The sequence below is a fragment of the Heptranchias perlo genome, chromosome 6 (genome assembly GCF_035084215.1).
Source record: "Heptranchias perlo isolate sHepPer1 chromosome 6, sHepPer1.hap1, whole genome shotgun sequence".
NCBI classification, from domain to species: domain Eukaryota; kingdom Metazoa; phylum Chordata; class Chondrichthyes; order Hexanchiformes; family Hexanchidae; genus Heptranchias; species Heptranchias perlo.
This window is the reverse complement of record NC_090330.1, coordinates 107,709,765-107,729,473: the sequence shown is the minus strand read 5'-3', so window position 1 is coordinate 107,729,473 and position 19,709 is coordinate 107,709,765. Positions and strand designations below refer to the sequence as shown.

The following is a 19,709-nucleotide window of genomic DNA, read 5'->3' as shown; positions in this document are numbered from 1 at the left end:
TATCTTTTTCGATCTCTTCTTCTAATGTCATGCCCACCTTTTTAGTCTCCCTGGTAAATACTGAGGCAAAGTAACTAGTCAATATTTCTGCCATTTTGCTGTCATTCCCTGTGAGTTTATCGTGTGCATCCCTGAGTGGCCCTATCCCTATCCTGATTTTTCTTGTGTTATTTATGTGTCTGTAGAATACTTTACTATTTCTTTTTATATTCCTTGATAATTTAATTTCGTAGTTCCTCTTTGCTTTCCTAATTGTTTATTTTACTTCTTTCCTGATCTTCTCGTATTCCCTTTTGTCATCCTCCCCTTTATTGTCTGTGTACTTAGTGTCTGCCTTTTACTTTAGTTTCAATTTTACCCGTATCTCTTTATTCATCCGTGGTGTTTCATCGTTGGCTAGTTTGTTCTTGCTTTTTAGAGGAATATATTTCTCCTGAACTCTATTGATCACCGTTTTAAGTATTTCCCACTCCTGTTTTATTTCTTTGTCAATTCTTTTTTCTAGTTTACCTTCCATTCTCATCCCCTCAAAATGAGCTTTCTTTCCAATCTACTATTTGGTCTTTGTCTTATTTATGTCTTTCTCAATCATTATTTTAAACCTTATTCTGTTACATGATTTCGACTAGAATCTATGTACATGATTTTTCTCTTTTAAAAAGCATTGAAACATGCCCAGATCATTAATTATTGGTGGCAGGGAACTTGGCTGCCAGATCTGTGTAACATACAAGGCTAGAAAATTACTGTCAATGTTACATAGAAAGTATAGCACAGAAACAGGCCATTCGGCCCAACTTGTTTTTGCCTGTGTTTATGCTCCACACCAGCCTCCTCCCACCCTTCTTCATCTCACCCTATCAGCATAACCTTCTATTCCTTTCTCCCTCATGTGTTTATCTAGCTTCCCCTTAAATGCATCTATTCTATTCACCTCAACTACTCCTTATGGTAGCGAGTTCCACATTCTCACCACTCTCTGGGTGAAGAAGTTTTTCCTGAATTCCTTATTGGATTTATTAGTGACTATCTTATATCTATGACCCCTAGTTTTGGTCCCCCCAGGCAGAAACACCTTCCCAACATCTACTCACTGAGCAAATGCTGTTAGACGCCTTGCTACAGCAAATTACAGCCCAGTATATTTTCAGTATAAAGAATAAGCCATGTCATTCTTAAAATAACATTGGTTTAGCCCAGAGAAGAACAGAAACAGGAGTGGTATCATACTGTGGAGGAAGTGCCATAAACGTATGATATCAGAGAGTGCAGTAGTTTCAGACATTTGGCAGAGAGAATTACTTTGCTGATAATGTGGGAACGACGAATAAAATGTGACACAAAGGACAAACACCAGTGTCTTTCCAGAAACCAGGAGAAGGCTTTCCCAAAGAAGGGAAAACAAGTTAAGTGGTTACAAGTTACAACTTGAATTCCGCAAAAACCAGGATTCTTCCGACAGGCAGAGATAAGGGAGTTCTTTCAACTTATTCATTATTCCCCACGCTCTTTTTTTTTGGTCCCTGGGATTTGGGCACTGTGGATCAGGAAATGACTTTACATTGGCTTTGTGCAGCATATGAATTATCAAAACAAAATCGCCTCGAGTATATTGGAGGTATTCTTGCCTTGCATCCAACTTTTGGAGTTTTCCCAAACTGTTAAAGTAAATGCTCTAAACATTTAATTTTAATCTCCTCTCCCTTTACACATGTTGAAGTCCAACAGTACTTGGCAACTGAAGTTATTATTTAGCCACTTGAAAGCCGTGTGATAGCACATATTGACTGTCATTTTACTTATAATTCAAAATAGTTTGCTGTTTTAATTTCTTTTTTTTTCCAAATCTACTCCTGATGGTTTGAAATCTCCCCATGCTCTGTGTCACACTGAATCCTGGCAGTAAAGTTTACTTCCAATCTAAGTTAATAACTGCACACCTTGAAAATTCTGACAAGTAATAGACCTTTCAATAGCGTCGTGTTGTTCTAATCTTACACACTGACCTTCAATTCTATTGACAACATTTATGTCATCGCTCTACATAAATCACGAGTTGATTGCAGCCACACTCCCTGTCTGGTCAACCCGACCTCATTCCGAGGGGGCAATTCTCACAAAGCACATTATTTTGAACAAGACGATACAAAGTTCAAGATCTTGAACACACCCTGGCCGGGAATTTCCTCGGAGCTGCTCCCATTCCACCAGCGTTATTTTGCCGGAAATGCAGCGTAAACACGGAGATTGACAGCAACTCTGTAAAACTTCATTGAACGATACGGCACAGAAGGAGGCCATTTGGCCCATCGTGCCTGTGGCGGCTCTTTGAAGGAGCTATCCGATTAGTCCCATTCCCCCTGCTGTTTCCCCAAAGCCCGACAAATTTTTCCCCTTCAAGTATTTATCCAATTCCCTTTTGAAAGTTACGATTGAATCTGCTTCCACCGCCCTTTCAGGCAGCGCATTCCAGATCATCACAACTCACTGTGTAAAAAGAATTCTCCCCATCTCCCCCTCTGCTTCTTTTGCCAATTATCCTAAATCTGCCTGTGGAAACAATTTCTCCTCATTCGCTCTATCGAAACCCTTCATAACTTTTGAACATCTCTATTAAATTGAATTACCTGCCCAGTCTTTTACCCTGGAATTCATTGCTTGTCAGAATTTTGAAAGCACAGAGTTGGATACAAAAATTTATTTTAACGGTCATGGAATTCGTTGACTTTTTTTTTTGTTATCTGCACATGTCACATTGTCAAGAGATTCATTTGTACATTATTGTCTTGAGATGGCTTGTACCTCCACAGCAATACTATAATCCACCATTGAAACACTGGTGTTTCTGTGCCAGCAGACGTGCATCGTGGTATTGCCACGATGAGGTGATTGTCTCTCAAGTGAGGTCCTTGAGGTACTTAGGTCATCTTCAGATTCCTGCTCTACAGATGTCTCATCAGAGGATTCTAAGGGATTGATTGAGAAGTCCTTTAAAATTACAATAATCCAGGGACATTGCCAACTTCTATGGTAAGCTTCCATTTAAATCAACAGTGACGTTATCAGAAAAACGGTTCAAGGATCTCGGAGACAAATCATGACAAACACAAGCAGCTCGTAAATTCAAGAGAAAGATACAGCTGTCAGGTTTGGGCAGGTACAGCCTGAGCAAAGTTACCCTGGTGTTCAGAGTGGCAGGTTACAGTAGCAGTTTTAAATTGCACTTACAATGGAGGCTGAAATTTGACACAAATTATTGAATGGCTCCAAAGCAGGAGAACGGATCTCCATTTAATAAAAAGAGAAAGGTGAATTATTAAAAAAAGGAGCTATTTTATCAAACCGCATAACTATCTATACAGCGTTAACAAACGCTGGGGGGTGCAGGGGTAGGAAGGGTCATCGTTGGATCAGTGGTAAACCCCCTCCCTGTTATGGCACTGAGCCAAAGACCATGGTGTGGTGGGAGCTGACTCTCTGCCTTCAAGAGGGAGCTGGCGGCGGTTCCTGACTGGGGCAGAGATCACGTCATATAGAAGGGAAGTGTCCTTATAGATAACACATGGTCCGTGTGATCTCCTGGACTGGTTCCGATCGCCTGGGGGGGGTGGGGGGGGGGGAGGGGTTGGAGAGGAATTTTCTGAAGTATTTTTTCCCCTTATTAGCCCTGGGGTTTTCTCTCTGTTTCTTTTTGCCTCTCCCAGGAGATTACATGGCTGTGGGGGAAGGAGGGGGGGGGGGGGGGGGGGGTGGGGGGAGGGCGGGAAGTGTCTAGTCATGATGCTCTGGCCATTATGGGGTGTGGGGCAGGCATGATGGACCAGTTGGTCTTTACTTGCCCGTCAATTTTGTACGTGCATTAGATCCCTGTGCTGAACTAGTTGAGAGGGGCCACTAATTTAATAAACTAATATGTGCATCTCTGATGGCAGTACTGAGGGAGTGCTACGCTGTTGGAGGTGCCGTCTTTCGGATGAGACATCAAACCAAAGCCCTGTCTACCCTCTCAGGTGGACGCAAAAGATCCCACGGCCACTATTTCGAAGAAGAGCAGGGGGAGTTCTCCCCGGTGTTCTGGTGAATATTTATCCCTCAACCAACACCCAAAAAACAGATTATCTGGTCACTATCTCATTGCTGTTTGTGGGATCTTGCTGTGCGCAAATTGGCTGCCGCGTTTCCTACATTACAAGTGACTACACTTCAAAAGTACTTTATTGGCTGAGGTCATGAAAGGCACTTTATAGATGCAAGTCTCTCTTCTGCTTCTGTGTAATTATCTTGTAAATAAATCTATTTATTATCAGATGGGCAGAACAGTGGCAAATGGAATTTAACCCGGAAAAGTGCGAGGTGATGCACTTTGGAGGGACTAACAAGGCAAGGGAATACACAATGAATGGGAGGACCCTAGGCAAGACAGAGGGTCAGAGGGATCTTGGTGTGCAAGTTCACAGATCCCTGAAGGCGGCGGAACAGGTAGATAAGGTGGTAAAGAAGGCATATGGGATACTTGCCTTTATTAGCCGAGGCATAGAATATAAGAGCAAGGAGGTTATGATGGAGCTGTATAAAACACTGGTTAGGCCACAGCTGGAGTACTGTGTGCAGTTCTGGTCGCCGCACTACAGGAAGGATGTGATCGCTTTGGAGAGGGTGCAGAGGAGATTCACCAGGATGTTACCAGGGCTGGAGCGCTTCAGCTATGAAGAGAGACTGGGAAGATTGGGTTTGTTTTCCTTGGAGCAGAGGAGGCTGAGGGGGGACATGATTGAGGTGTACAAAATTATGAGGGGCACAGATAGGATGGATACTAAGGAGCTTTTTCCCTTCGTTGAGGGTTCTATAACAAGGGGACATAGATTCAAGGTAAAAGGCGGGAGGTTTAGAGGGGATTTTAGAAAGAACTTTTTCACCCAGAGGGTGGTTGGAGTCTGGAACTCACTGCCTGAAAGGGTTGTGGAGGTAGGAACCCTCACAACATTCAAGAAGCATTTGGATGAGCACTTGAAATGCCATAGCATACGGATGAGCACTTGAAATGCCATAGCATACAAGGCTACGGACCAAATGCTGGAATATGGGATTAGAGTAGACAGGGCTTGATGGCCGGCGCGGACACGATGGGCCGAAGGGCCTCTATCCGTGCTGTATAACTCTATGACTCTATTAACCTGAATGAAATGGTTCAGTGTAACAGTATTATTTACCACCTTCTGTGGTGGGCATGGTGGTGCATAATACCATAGCAAAAGGGTAATTACTACTCCTGAGGCACAAGGTTGCAGGGGAGAAGAGGGTGCAGTGCGTGACCTAAAAGTATCTGATGCTGATACCATGTGTCAAAAATGGTCAGATGTTCTGCTCCCCAACACTGCTTAGAGCAAAGAAAAAAAGTCAACCTTTGCTAATGCGGCAGATAGCACAAAGAGCTTATCGTTCAAGAAGCTGTTGCAGAACTGGTAAAACAGGACAGGCAGCCCTGCCTGGGCAGGAGAATCCGGGGGTCTCAGAGGTGTTGGGGAAAAGGGTGCAGGAGGGAACTCACACGGTGAATCAGCAAGAGACTGAAGTGCGGCAGCCTCAGGCCCACTCGCCAGGGACTTGAATTTGGGATCATTTGCCCAAGCAGTCGTTATCCTACTAGGTAGCCAGTCAATAATTTAGTTTTTTATAGACTCAACAATCAATTATTGTGCACAGGTTAAAGGACGAAAAGAAAGAATTCATAATTATTTTTTTTTTAAATGGCCGTTGTTTTTACGGAGAGGCACTTTGCAAACTTTTTCACGTTTTTTTTACAAAGTAACCCAAAATTACATAATTCTGAGGCCATTTGTCTCATTCCGAGATCATTACATTGCACACTATGTTCACGGGCATCGTGACCGTCATCTGGGTTCGTCTGCTAATAATGACCTCTTCAAAGGAGACTCATTGTAAGATGCTTAAATCACAGATTTCAAAAATGGGGGCTATTATTTTACCATAGATTTCTGAGAAGTCCAAAGAGAAACCTGGACAAATGAATACAGTCGCTCCAAAAAAAAGAGTAGCCAGGCTTAAGAATTAGTTTTAGCGTAGAATTCACTTACTATTGGGTCCCTCACTAGTGCCAGGAGTCATCAATTCACTGGTGGATCCATTGCACTGCTGGGCAAGATCAGCTGCCATCTGCAAATCCTCAATCCATTTGTCCATCTCTACTCGAGCACTGATGATAAAAAGTTAGTCGTGCAAATTTATTCAAATTGGGTGCAAAGTACAGCCGCTGTTTATGAACTTTAGTAGTTGTAATAACGCATTTTTTCCTAATAGAACAAAGTTTTGTGCATAGCATGACCATCCTCTCCAATGACCAGAAACTTAACTGGACCAGCCATATATATACTGTGGCTACAAGAGCAGGTTAGAGGCTGGGTATTCTGCGGTGAGTGACTCACCTCCTGACCCCCCCTAAAGCCTTTCCACCATCAACAAGGCACAAGTCAGGAGTGTGATGGAATACTCTCCACTTGCCTGGATGAGTGCAGCTCCGACAACACTCAAGAAGCTCGACACCATCCAGGATAAAGCAGCCCGCTTGATTGGCACCCCATCCACCACCCTAAACATTCACTCCCTTCACCACCGGCGCACAGTGGCTGCAGTGTGTACCATCCACAGGATGCACTGCAGCAACTCGCCAAGGCTTCTTCGACAGCACCTCCCAAACCCGCGACCTCTACCACCTAGAAGGACAAGAGCAGCAGGTACATGGGAACAACACCACCTGCACGTTCCCCTCCAAGTCACACACCATCCCGACTTGGAAATATATTGTCGTTCCTTCATCGTCGCTGGGTCAAAATCCTGGAACTCCCTACCTAACAGCACTGTGGGAGAACCTTCACCACACGGACTGCAGCGGTTCAAGAAGGCGGCTCACCACCACCTTCTCAAGGGCAATTAGGGATGGGCAATAAATGCTGGCCTTGCCAGCGACGCCCACATCCCGTGAACGAATTAAAAAAAACAAACACTTTACTTCCTGTGTCACGATTCTGGAATAACGCTACATCAGTCACACCTCTCTGTCACACCTGGGTATTACTTTCAATGCATTACAAATTGCAAGGTATGTATACTTAGCATTATAACTTACCTTTCATTCACTGAGCTTAGCTGTTAAAAGGACTGACTCTCATATGAAAAGGATGAGAGTATTGTCCCATGAGGAGAGATTGAGTAGAATGGGCCTGTACTCTCTGGAGTTTAGAAGAATGAGAGGTGATCTCATTGAAACATATAAGATTCTAAGGGGGCTTGACCGGGTAGATGCTGAGAGGTTGTTTCCCCTGGCTGGAGAGTCTAGAACTAGGGGGCATGGTCGCAGGATAAGGGGTCGGCCATTCAAGACTGAGATGAGGAGGAATTTCTTCACTCAGAGGGTTGTGAATCTTTGGAATTCTCTACCCCAGAGGGCTGGGGATGCTGAGTCATTGAGTATATTCAAGACTGAGATCGATAGATTTTTGGACTCTCGGGGAATCAAGGGATATGGGGGTCGGGTGGGAAAATTTAGTTGAGGTCAAAGATCATCTATGATCTTATTGAATGGCGGAGCAGGCTCGAGGGGCCGTATGGCCTACTCCTGCTCCTATTTCTTATGTTCTAAAAATAGAATCTTGGGCAAGGCTCAAGGGGGTTTTTGGTGTCTGTGGAACTGTAACCAGCATAAGTCGCTACTTTAAGGAGAGAAAGGGGGTAAGGAAAGAAAATTGGGGGGGGGGGATATTTTTATTAAATTAGTGATTAAATAGACTTGCTGCATAAGTCTGGCAAACTGATATTGTCTCTTCTGCAGAGTATTTCTCTGCAGAGTGATTTGTCGTTCCATTTGCACGCCCTTTACACACTCAGCGAGTAAATTTATTCTGCCTTTCGCATCAATTCATTCATGACTCTTTCAGCGAAATGAACAGGATTGGAGCGGGGTCACCCTTAAGATGACAGCTCGTCGGCTCCAGGGAGCATAAATTGCAGCTGTAACAACTCCGAAGATTTCGACCTTTCCAGCTTGATGGCTCATACTTGCTACAAAATGGAAAGAAAGCCACGATCTGAGAAGTAACGCTGCTCGGATAATAACACAACTATTAGGCTCGTCACCAGCCAGCAAACATTGTGGGGGAAGAGTTTCCGTTTTATTGGGCGCAATCGGGAAATTGGGCCCAAAATACGCTGGTGAGGTCACAGTTCAAGTTTCCACTAAAAATCATATGCATAATCACAAACGTAAAATCTTCCGTGAAACAGCGCAATAGAACGGAATCGTTTCTTTTTTATTTCTATCCATTAAAAAGTATTTCTCGATGTATTTAAGAGTGCTAACCCCTGGTGCAGTTTTATTAATACAACTGAAAATGGGTTCATCACCAAAAAATAAGCATTTTTAATGAAGGTGTCCAGTCCTCCAGCCTGTGAATGACCTGATTTAAAATCACCGAAAATGAATTTAAAAAAAAACTAAACTGACCATTTTAATAGGATCATAGAAAGGTTATAGCACGGAAGGAGGCCATTTGGCCTGTCGACTCCTTGCTGGCTCTCTGCAAGAGCAATCCGGCTAGTCCCACTCCCCCGCCCTTTCCCTGTAACCCTGCAAATTTTTTTCCCTTCAAGTACTCATCCAATTCCCTTTTGAAGGCCATGATTGAATCTGCCTCCACCACCCCCTCAGGCAGTGCATTCCAGATCCTAACCACTCGCTGTGTAAAAAAGTTTTTCCTCATGTCACCTTTCGTTCCTTTGCCAATCAAATCTATGTCCTCTGGTTCTTGACCCTTCTGCCAATGGGTAGAGTTTCTCTCTATCTACTCTGTCTAGACCCTTCAAATCTCCTCTCAACCTTCTCTGCTCTAAGGAGAACAACCCCAGCTTCTCCAGTCTATCCACGAAACTGAAGTCCCTCAATTCATCGGTGCACACTAGTCAGTTTCTTAGTAAATCAAATATTTTTCTGAGCTACACAAGTCCATATTGATCTACACTTCAACGTGTGCACTGCGAGCTCGTAAATGTACCTGAAAATGCTCTGGAGAGGCCGGGAGCAAAATCTAAATGAATTTAAGGAGTGAGAGTGGACAACATACAAGTGGTGAGCAGGAGCTGGGATGTGACACAGTTGGGTTGTAGGAAAATAGGAACAGGAATAGGCCATTCAGCCCCTCGTGCCTGCTCCGCCATTTGAAAAGATCATGGCTGATCTGTGATCTAACTCCATATACCTGCCTTTGGCCCATATCCCTTAATACCTTTGGTTGCCAAAAACCTATCTATCTCAGATTTAAATTTAGCAATTGAGCTAGTATCAATTGCCGTTTGCGGAAGAGAGTTCCAAACTTCTACCACCCTTTGTGTGTAGAAATGTTTTCTAATCTCGCTCCTGAAAGGTCTGGCTCTAATTTTTAGACTGTGCCCCCTACTCCTAGAATCCCCAACCAGCAGAAATAGTTTCTCTCTATCCACCCTATCTGTTCCCCTTAATATCTTATAAACTTTGATCAGATCACCCCTTAACCTTCAAAGCTCTAGAGAATACAACCGCAATTTGTGTAATCTCTCCTCGTAACTTAACCGTTGAAGTCTGGGTATCATTCTAGTAAACCTATGCTGTAGGAAAGCAGACTTCTGTGGCTGCAAGGTCAACGTGACCATCAATTTGGGAATGACCGACTGTCACATTTTTGGGATTTTTAGATCAATTTTCCACAGAAAGAATTTGGAAAAAGAGTGTTAATTTTAATTTTGGGTGTTTAATGGTTTAGAAAAAATGGCACTTGGACAAGAGGTGGGTTAACATGCCCAAAGGCTGTAAACAATAAGCAATTTGTTGGCGTGTTTCAGTAATCAATAAACACCTCGCGCTCATTGTGCTGCCAATTCTCTGTGGTTCCTGGAGCTTGGCAGGGGGTGTTTGGCAACCCTTATTTTTATAGCTGTGAAAAGGGGGAGAGAAGATAGAAAGAGACAGAGGAGATCAGTCAGGTTTTAGAAACAGAAAGCTACGAGGCAGTCAGGCCCAACAAAGCCCAAGACTGAGAAGTTAGAAATCACCTTGTTTAAGTCAAGTAAGATGATCTACAGATGTTGAGATGTGGCGTGTTCTCTATTTTTGTATTTTTAAGATAAGTTGTAATGAATGAATTGAGTGAGTGCAATCATAACTTCTGTTCTGTACGTTCCCTTTACTGTGAAACAAGGCAGCTTATTAATTCATATCAGGCCTTGTCTCATGAAATGTTTGACCAGCCTGAGACTTTGAAGAAGCACAAGTGCAAAAAACACGAATATCCAGTTCAATTCACAATGGGGTACTATTGTTACACCAAGTGTCCTGCTATCATACAGGTAGATATGGATTATTGTAAGCCAACTGCCTATTAAAAAAAAAGGAAGCAACTGATTTCACCAAACAGTAAAAGGCATGCACAGCAGGCCCCAGACTTGTTACACCTGTCAGTTTACCTCATTCTAAATGCAAGACTAAAAGTGGTTTAAATACAAAGCAAATTCTGTGGTGTGGCAGGGTATATTGTACGCACATGGTGCACGAAGGAGTGGGCTAGGTGGGCCAAATGGTCTTTTCCTGTTCCATACATTATGTTCCTATATTTGTATGGTCCAATGACTTAGTAACCATGTTTGTATGCCCACTTCAGTTTAATAAGCCAGCGGAAGACAAGCTTGAAGATTTATAACTTGAAGGAAGCTATGCTTACCTTGCAGCTACCACAATGGATTGGCGTTGTCCATTGAGAGTAAAACAGTGAGGGACTGACCATTCATCTTCACTTTCTTCAATCTAAAAAGGAAAAGATAAAAACTTTAAATACACAAACTCTTTATGTCAAATGAATAGCGCTAAAATTGAAAGAAGTCTATCAAGAGTTTTAAAAAAAGTAGTAAGTGCAGGAAATATGAAATTTTTAAAAAGTGCTAGAAATGAACAGCTGGCCAGTCAGCATATCCTGATGAATTATCCCATGGAAGGTGTTAATCTGTCTTTCACTTTCAGGTGGTGACTAACTTGTACATTTATAGCTTTGTATTGAGCAGTAGCGCCAATATTGGTTTTCTGTTGAGCCTCATCATGAGGGCTTCCTAACCATTTCTCCCTCGTCTCGTAACAGAAACACCCCTTTGAGTCTCTTATCGAAATGAGATAAACTGACACAGACAGAGGAGAAAGAGGGAGGAGGGAGGGAACCAAACCAAAGTGTCCCACAATATCCTTCCCCATATATAGGCAGAATTTAAAGACAACTTCCGAAAAAAAATCACGCATCAATTATTTGGAAGTAATTTAAGTTTTTACAGTGGAAAGCAATTTCATAAACTCCTACTCTTCACATCTGGATTCCTGCCAGGATCCAGCGGCAATCAATGTTGGACAGCTGTCGATTGATTCTCAGGCCGGTCTCAAGACATGGCCACAATTACAACAGAGCTGCTCGCCTTCGATGACATCTCCAGTAAGGCCTCACCGTAATGAAACCAAATGTGGTTGTTCTCCATGGAGACTGGGGAACGAATGTTGGCCCAGAATTTGCTGGAGTGGGGCATCTCGCAACATGCCCCGTTAGTTAGACTTTTTCTCCTCACCTCCTTCAGCTCAAAAATATTTTGCCCTGCAAGTTGCTGGAAGTGCGAGTCCATAATGAGGGCAATGGGGCATCTGGGACTTTAGTGAACGATGGGACCAACACAGTCTCTCTCCTTCACCAATGAGATTTAAGGATTGGGAAAGAAACAGAGGAACGACGGAGAAGGAAATCGGGTGAATTAGAGTCAAATCAGGAACAGAAAGAGAAATAAAGAGAGGGAAAGAAAGATTGGATTAAGAGAGAGAGAAAAAAGACAAAGGAAAAGTAAGAAAAAAATTTAAATTTTAAATTTTAAAAATCTTTAACAACAATTTACTACCTGTACGAATGAGACTCCACAGTTTCAATTGTCCCCTTTCTGGGTCGGAGAGGTTGATTGGCATTGCAGGAACATAAACCTCCTCATTAAAAAGGTCCTTACGCTATTAAGTACCAGCCCTAACTTTCTGCTGCGAGTTTAATGGGTAATTGATGCGCAAATCCAGCAATTTCTCGAAACTCACGGGGAGGTTGGGGGCGCGATGCCGTTTTCGCGAGGCTAACGGCCGAGCGGTGCAAACCGTCCAGCGACTTGTGGCGATTCGCAACTCAGGGGGTATCTCTTCCTCACCACAAGTAGCTGGATGATTTATGATGGCGAGTGTCGTTATTTTGGCAGCAAATTCTGGGCCGTTATTTTAAAATGTTAAACAAGATTTTTTCCAGTATAATACTACAGAGTACTTTGAACAAGAGCTACATCTCCAGACTTTCCCCATCCCATTTAAATTAATCTTCAATGGAAGAACGTAATGAACTCCAAATGAACATGCAAGCAAATATTTCCAGAGGTGAACTTCTTCACTTCCTATCTCCTGTACACAGAGAGAATATAATTGAGGGGCAGTGAAGTTTGAATATATTTTATTCCTGTTGATAAGAAATTAATTGTGGGCAAGAAAGGATGCATTGCTCTCATTAACTCTACTAGGAACACACATGTAGATCTACAATTCTGGAATTAAGAGCCCATTCAGATCCCACGTTCTATATTAAGAGCAGCCCAGTACTGGATTTACTAAATCAAGGTGGAGAAATGTCTCTCTTGTATTCTTTGTAAGTAAGACGTGATTGTATTTACTAAATATCTTACTGACATGTAGTGGCACCTCAGCAGCAACGTGTCAAACTTTATTTTATGATATTGCCAGGCTGGGGAATTTAGTCCGTTTTCAACTCTTTCCATGAACGTCAACCAACCATTTGACACTTTGACACATGGCTAGATCATACAGTGATATTGGAAAAAAGAAGATTTTACATTTAAAGGTTGTTCTTTAGTCACTGCAACTGATTGGCTCAATAGTGACTGATCCTTACAGTCTAATTGTAATATTCTAAGAATTCAATTTGAATTCAAAAGTGCGGCAAATAATATTTGATCTATTAATGTCTCTTGTGGAACACATAGGTTCCATTCTTAAAGTCCAGAAGATGATTAAATCCTTGATTTATAATTAGTTCTGTGTCCCTTATTTCAGCAGGTTGGAGACTAAGGAAACATTGGACTAACTTTCCCTCTGCTATCCCGTCCAAAATTGGGTGTGATAGCGGTGCAACAGAGTTAAAATCGGGTGGTAAGGCAGACAGCTGGACTGGTGCTCCAAACTAAATTTCTCTTTTGGGAATGAAAAGGTTAATTTCCTGGACACTGCTGCGAGCAAAATCCCGGGGAGAATAATCATAGGGTGCGTTAAAAAAAAAGTGTGTTTATTTTCTTTGAACACTTTCGTTTGTTCGTTCTCAAAATACTGGAGATTGGGAAAAATGGCTGTTTGACCGGGTGGGGCAGTTGGAGGCGGGAGGTCATGTGATGGGAACTCCAGGAATACGTCCAGCCAGAGTTGGCAACTCTAGGTCCCAGTCACTTACCTTCATTGGTCTCTGCCTCTGCCAAGGACCACGAAGCTACAGCTCCTGTTCTCTTCAGGATCTTCCGCCCTTTTAAGGTCCTCATTGGCTGAGCTCCATCGCGGGAGCTTGCTGTGCACAGATAACGACCCTTGACCCAGGAAAATGGGTCGGAGATGTGCTGGTGTCGGAAGGGGGAGGGCACAATTTCTGCCAAGTTGGAAAACCCCCGCGAAGAGGACAATCTAACCAACTGCGTGGACTATTTCAGCTTCACAAGAAGCTTAATTTACCTGGGAGGTAGGCAGTCCAACAGTCAAGACAATCCCTTCTGGTACCTCTGACAATTTATCTCTCGTTCAACAACAACTTGCATTTATACAGAGCCTTTAACGTAGTAAAATGTCCCAAGGCGCTTCACAGAAGCGATTATCAAACAAAATTTGACACTGAGTCACATGAGGAGACATTAGGACAGGCCACCAAAAGCTTGGTCAAAGAGGTAGGTTTTAAGGAGTGTCTTAAAGGAGAGAGAGGCGGAGAGGTTTAGGGTGGGAATTCCAGAGCTTAGGGCCTAGGCAGCTGAAGGCACGGCCGCCAATAGGGGAGCGATCAAAACGGGGATGAACAATTCCTCTGATACAGCTGTTTAAATATACCACAGCCCAGGGCTGGAACACGGACTGTCAATCAGACACTACTTCATAAAACTCAATACTTACAGTCATGCCATAAAGGGGAAGCTGCCCATGAACTTTGAATTGATTGGACACCGTCAGTCCTCTGCTTGTGTACAAAAGAATATCGTTGAACTGTAACATTGTGGGGGAAAAAAACATTTTTTTTTGTTAAACAGTAACCATGCCAGCCGACTGAAAAGTAAGTACTTCTGTTGTGGAGAATAGAAAATTAATCTCTGCTGAATGTGTTCATATTAAGTCCATATAAAAAAGAAAAAGACTTGCATTTATATAGCGCCATTCATGACCTCAGGACATCCCAAAGTGTTTTACAGCCAATGAAGTACTTTTGAAGAGTAGTTACTGTTGTAATGTAGGAAACGCGGCAGCCAATTTGCGCACAGCAAGATCCCACAAACAGCAATGTGATAAACGACCAGATAATCTGTTTTTAGTGATGTCGGTTGAGGGATAAATATTGGCCAGGACACCAGGGGGAAAACTCCCCCTGCTCTTCTTCCAAATAGTGACCATGGGATCTTTTATGTCCACCTGAATAGGGCAGACGTGGCCTTCTTCGATGGGGCTGTGGTCTCATCCGAAAGACGGCACCTCCGACAGTGCAGCTGTTATTTTTTTACTCATTTGTGCTGTTTAAGACAACCAATAGTGAAGAATCAAAGTATGTGTTCAAGATGCAGAGGCTCAGTGCCCAGACTTTCACTGCATTTTTAGTGGTGTCCGACAGATATCGCAGTCACAATTAGTTTTGGTTTACTTACCAGAAAGAACATGCGTTGCTGTAATCCCTTTGCAGACAGCTTACTGAGACATCCCTGCCTAATGAATTCCTTTATCAAACACACAGAGATGAAAAGAATAAACTACATCAAATAAATTATAGACAAAATTCAAACACCAAGACATGTAAAAATGTTTAATGGAGGAGTTTGTTCCTGGCTGACAAATAGCTGGCTACATCGAAGAATGCAGTTTATATTGTGTGAGACTTGAGCTCATCCAAAACTCTGCTGCCTCGCACAAAGTCCTGTTCACCCAGCACCCACCGTGCTCGCTGACCCACATTGGACCCCAGTCCAACAATACTTCGATTTTAAAATTCTCATCCTTGTTTTCAAATCCCTCCACGGCCTCGCCCCTCCCTATCTCTGTAACCTCCTCCAGCCCTACAATCCTCCGAGATCTCTGCGCTCCTCCAATTCTGGCCTCTTGCGCATCTCTGATTTTAATCGCTCCACCATTGGCGGCCGTGCCTTCAGCTGCTTAGGCCCTAAGCTCTGGAATTCCCTCCCTAAACCTCTCCTCCTTTAAGGCGCTCCTTAAAACCTACCTCGTTGACCAGGCTTTTGGTCACCATTACCTGTATTCACCAAGGCAGTGAAATCCTATTACTGTACTCACACGAACCATGTCACATTACAACAATACTGTATTATAGGACCCTACTGTAGCCTCTCTCTCCCAACTAATAACTCCCTCCAAGAAAACATAATGTTCCTTACCTTTACAGATGCCTTAAAGTTTGTCTTTGTTTGCTATTTTATGATTTTCAATGGCTCCCACACATTTGGGACATTTTACTATGTTAAAAGCGTGAGATAAACACAAATTGTTTCTGTTTGATCTGATAGTGACTATCTTATATATATGCCCCCTTGTTCTAGACTCCCCCACAAGTGGGAGCAGTTCCTCTATGGCTACCCTAACGAACCCCTTCATAATGTTAAAGACCTCTATCAGGACTCCTCTCAGTCTCCTCTTTCCCAGAGAAAAAGAGCCCCCAAGCCTGCTCAATCCTTCCCGATAGTTGCATCCTCTCAATCCTGGTAACATTCTCGTAAATCATTTCCGCAGAATATTAAATGGCAGACCTGGGGGCGAATGTGCAACATGTCAAATCTGAAAACCCTTCCTTGAAACGTGCGATCTGTGTGATTATGTACTGTACCACGCTAACCTCCACCCTGCTGTGCTATCAGCAATCATTTACTTAATATTTCATGGTTTATACAGACAATTCACAGCCAAGGGCAGAGTCAGGACTTAGAGAATGCTGCTGAATCTCATTGAAACTAGTCAGGGAAAACGAGAATGAAAAGTGATGGAATTATTCACCTCTGCCAGCGAGCACTATAATTGAATGAAGGACATTTGTTTTTGCTGCCATGGGTAAATTTTTCAGCAGGCTACTTTACAGGACATAAAACTTTATGCCCATTAAAAGCTCCATCGAAGGAAAGGGAAAACAACAACAACTTGCATTTATATAGCGCCTTTAACGTAGTAAAACGTCCCAAGGCGCATCACAGGAGCGATAGTCAAACAAAATCTGACACGGAGCCACATAAGGAGATATTAGGGCAGGTGACCAAAAGCTTGGTCAAAGAGGTAGGTTTTAAGGAGCGGTCTTAAAGGAGAAGAGAGAGGTAGAGAGGTTTAGGGAGGGAATTCCAGAGCTTAGAGCCCAGGCAGCTGAAGAAACGGCCGCCAACGGTGGAGCGATTAAAATCAGGAATGCGCTAGAGGCCAGAATTGGAGGAGCGCGGAGATCTCGGAGGGTTGTAGGGCTGGAGAAGGTTACAGAAATAGGGAGGGGCGAGGCCATGGAGGGATTTGAAAACAAGGATGAGAATTTTAAAATCGAGGCGTTGCCGGACCGGGAGCCAATGTAGGTCAGCGAGCGCAGGGGGTGATGGGTGAACAGGACTTGGTGCAAGTCAGGATGCGGGCAGCAGATGTGCTCAAGTTTACGGAGGGTGCAAGATGGGAGGCCGGCCAGGAGAGCATTGGAATAGTCGAGACTAGAGGTAACAAAGGCACGGATGAGGGAAAGATACAAGAAGGGCAAAATCCTCAGATTAGTCATTGCACTAGGGGCTTAGATGGGAACAGCTGATTTGATTACCCAAGGATCTTGCTTGACTCATTCTTTACACGTTTTCTCTTCATACTGACAGAGAGACTGATCCATTCACCAACACAAATCACAAGCTGTGATCTTAAATTGGGTTTATATGTTTCGTATTGGTGCAGGGCGGCTTGTAAGGAGATTGCAAGTAACAATGACCTTACAATTGCATCTTTGGTTTAGAATTCAACGCTAGAACTGGGTTGTTGAAAGTGTGATGATGTACAACAAATCTACACAGGCCAATTACAGTGAACATCAAATGTAATTTTCCTCCCTTTTTAGCAGTAACGAATACCAACATGCCCAGGAATAATTAATACCAACATGCCCAGGAATAATTAATACCAACATGCCCAGGAATAATTAATACCAACATGCCCAGGAATAATTAATACCAACATGCCCAGGAATAATTAATACCAACATATCTAGGAATAATTAATACCAACATGCCCAGGAATAATTAATACCAACATGCCCAGGAATAATTAATACTAACATATCCAGGAATAATTAATACCAACATATCTAGGAATAATTAATACCAACATGCCCAGGAATAATTAATACCAACATGCCCAGGAATAATTAATACTAACATATCCAGGAATAATTAATACCAACATGCCCAGGAATAATTAATACCAACATATCTAGGAATAATTAATACCAACATGCCCAGGAATAATTAATACCAACATACCCAGGAATAATTAATACCAACATGCCCAGGAATAATTAATACCAACATGCCCAGGAATAATTAATACCAACATGCCCAGGAATAATTAATACTAACATACCCAGGAATAATTAATACCAACATGCCCAGGAATAATTAATACTAACATAATTATGCCACATTGTAGTGATCCAAAATCAACTTCTTAAACTGATAATTTTAAAGGTTATTTGTACTTTTCACATCAGTATGAGCTAGTTCGCTTGGCTTGCAATAAATTTTGCCCTAAGGGTAACAAACATATATTCCTGTAGAAGCCAAAGATCCCAGGCTTCCTCTCCCTCTTCCCAATTGTTCCTCTTAGGAATATCAGAAGGAACATGGGAACAGGAGTAGGCCATTCAGCCCCTAGAGCCTGTTCCGCCATTCCATTAGATCATGGCTGATCTGTATCTCAACTCCATCTACCCGCCTTGGTTCCCTAACCCTTAATACCCTTACCTAACAAAAATCTATCAATCTCAGTTTTGGAAATTTTCAATTGACCCCCAGCCTCAGCAGCTTTTTGGGGAAAGAGAGTTCCAGATTTCCACTTCCCTTTGTGTGAAGAAGTGCTTCCTGACATCACCCCTGAACGGCCTAGCTCTAATTTTAAGGTTATGCCCCCTTGTTTTGGACTCTCCTGCCAGAGGAAATAGTTTCTCTCTATCTACCCTATCAAGTCCTTCGATCATCTTAAACACCTCAATTAGATCACCCCTTAATCGTCTATACCCGAGGGAATACAAGCCCAGTCTCATAATTTAACTCTTGTGTCCCTCTTCCATATGCCCGCTGGGATTTAGTTCCTGACCGGATTACTTTAGGATTCCCTCTGTAACGAAGACCATGCCAACACTAGGCTGAGTGATGGCGTTCTCGCCCACTGATGCTTACTGTCTAAGCTCACACACGCAGAGTGGTCATTTGGGCAAATTACCAGAGGGCATCAGGGATACAATAAAAAAATGTTAAGTTTCAAACACCTTATTTGTTCCATTTCCAATTTTCAGTGTAAATGGTATATTTTGAATGATTTTTTAACAAAAAACTAGTATAATTTGACATCTGTTTAGCATAAATTAATTAAGCCCAGTAATATTTTACATGTGGTCTGACAATTTTGGAGATATTTTCATATAATTAACTTTCCTACGTAATAAATAGATTCATTTATCTGTATCCCAGGATGGGCCAATGGCTTCAGCAAGAGGGGAAGAGAGGAAGGAATTGAAAAAGATACACAACGAACTTAACGTTTGATGCAATGACATTTTATACAATACATCTTTTTTAAAAAAAATAATAATTTGACGGAACAGAACGTACCCTTCCAGGAATGACCAGATTGTCAATGCCTATTAAGTCCCTCTTCAGCTCGACGAGCTTCTGAAAGTTCTCCATTTTGATCATGGTACCATGCAGCTGTGCCGCCATTTCTGCCACCTCTGCCAAAGCAGCTGGACGAAGGAAAGAGACAGAAAGACAAGGGTCACCTCTGTTAAGCCAGACGTTCCAATGTACATTGCATTTATATAGCGCCTTTAATGCAGTAAAACACCCCAAGGCGCTTCACAGGAGCGATCATCAAACGTTACGGGTGATTAATTGCAAGCAGTGTCCAAAATGTACAGTCCCTATAGATATAAAAATTAACTTATCTCACAGAACTTTTATTTTTAAAATGGGAAATTTGACACAAATACGAGTTTTCCGAATTCTGAGATAATAAAGGGAGGTTTTACGTTCTTTACATTTAAAGGGTCAAATAATGAGATGAAATCTGTATGTTGCAGACTTTCAGGGTCAAACAACCTAGCCAGATCCAATAGAAAAAG

General features: G+C 42.6%; 1 protein-coding gene across 3 annotated transcripts in view; it reads right to left on the bottom strand.

Annotated features, from left to right (window-relative positions):
- farp1 (FERM, RhoGEF (ARHGEF) and pleckstrin domain protein 1 (chondrocyte-derived)) overlaps positions 1-19,709 on the bottom strand; it is a 240,541-nt gene that overhangs the window by 12,594 nt on the left and 208,238 nt on the right. For all 3 annotated transcript variants that reach the window (XM_067986578.1, XM_067986580.1, XM_067986579.1), the window contains exons 19-24: positions 19,201-19,331; positions 15,001-15,069; positions 14,261-14,350; positions 10,764-10,846; positions 6,096-6,214; positions 2,803-2,966 (exon numbers count right to left, since the gene is read on the bottom strand). In XM_067986578.1, the coding sequence (XP_067842679.1) occupies positions 2,803-2,966; positions 6,096-6,214; positions 10,764-10,846; positions 14,261-14,350; positions 15,001-15,069; positions 19,201-19,331 (656 nt within the window). The remainder of the gene's footprint in view (positions 1-2,802; positions 2,967-6,095; positions 6,215-10,763; positions 10,847-14,260; positions 14,351-15,000; positions 15,070-19,200; positions 19,332-19,709) is intronic.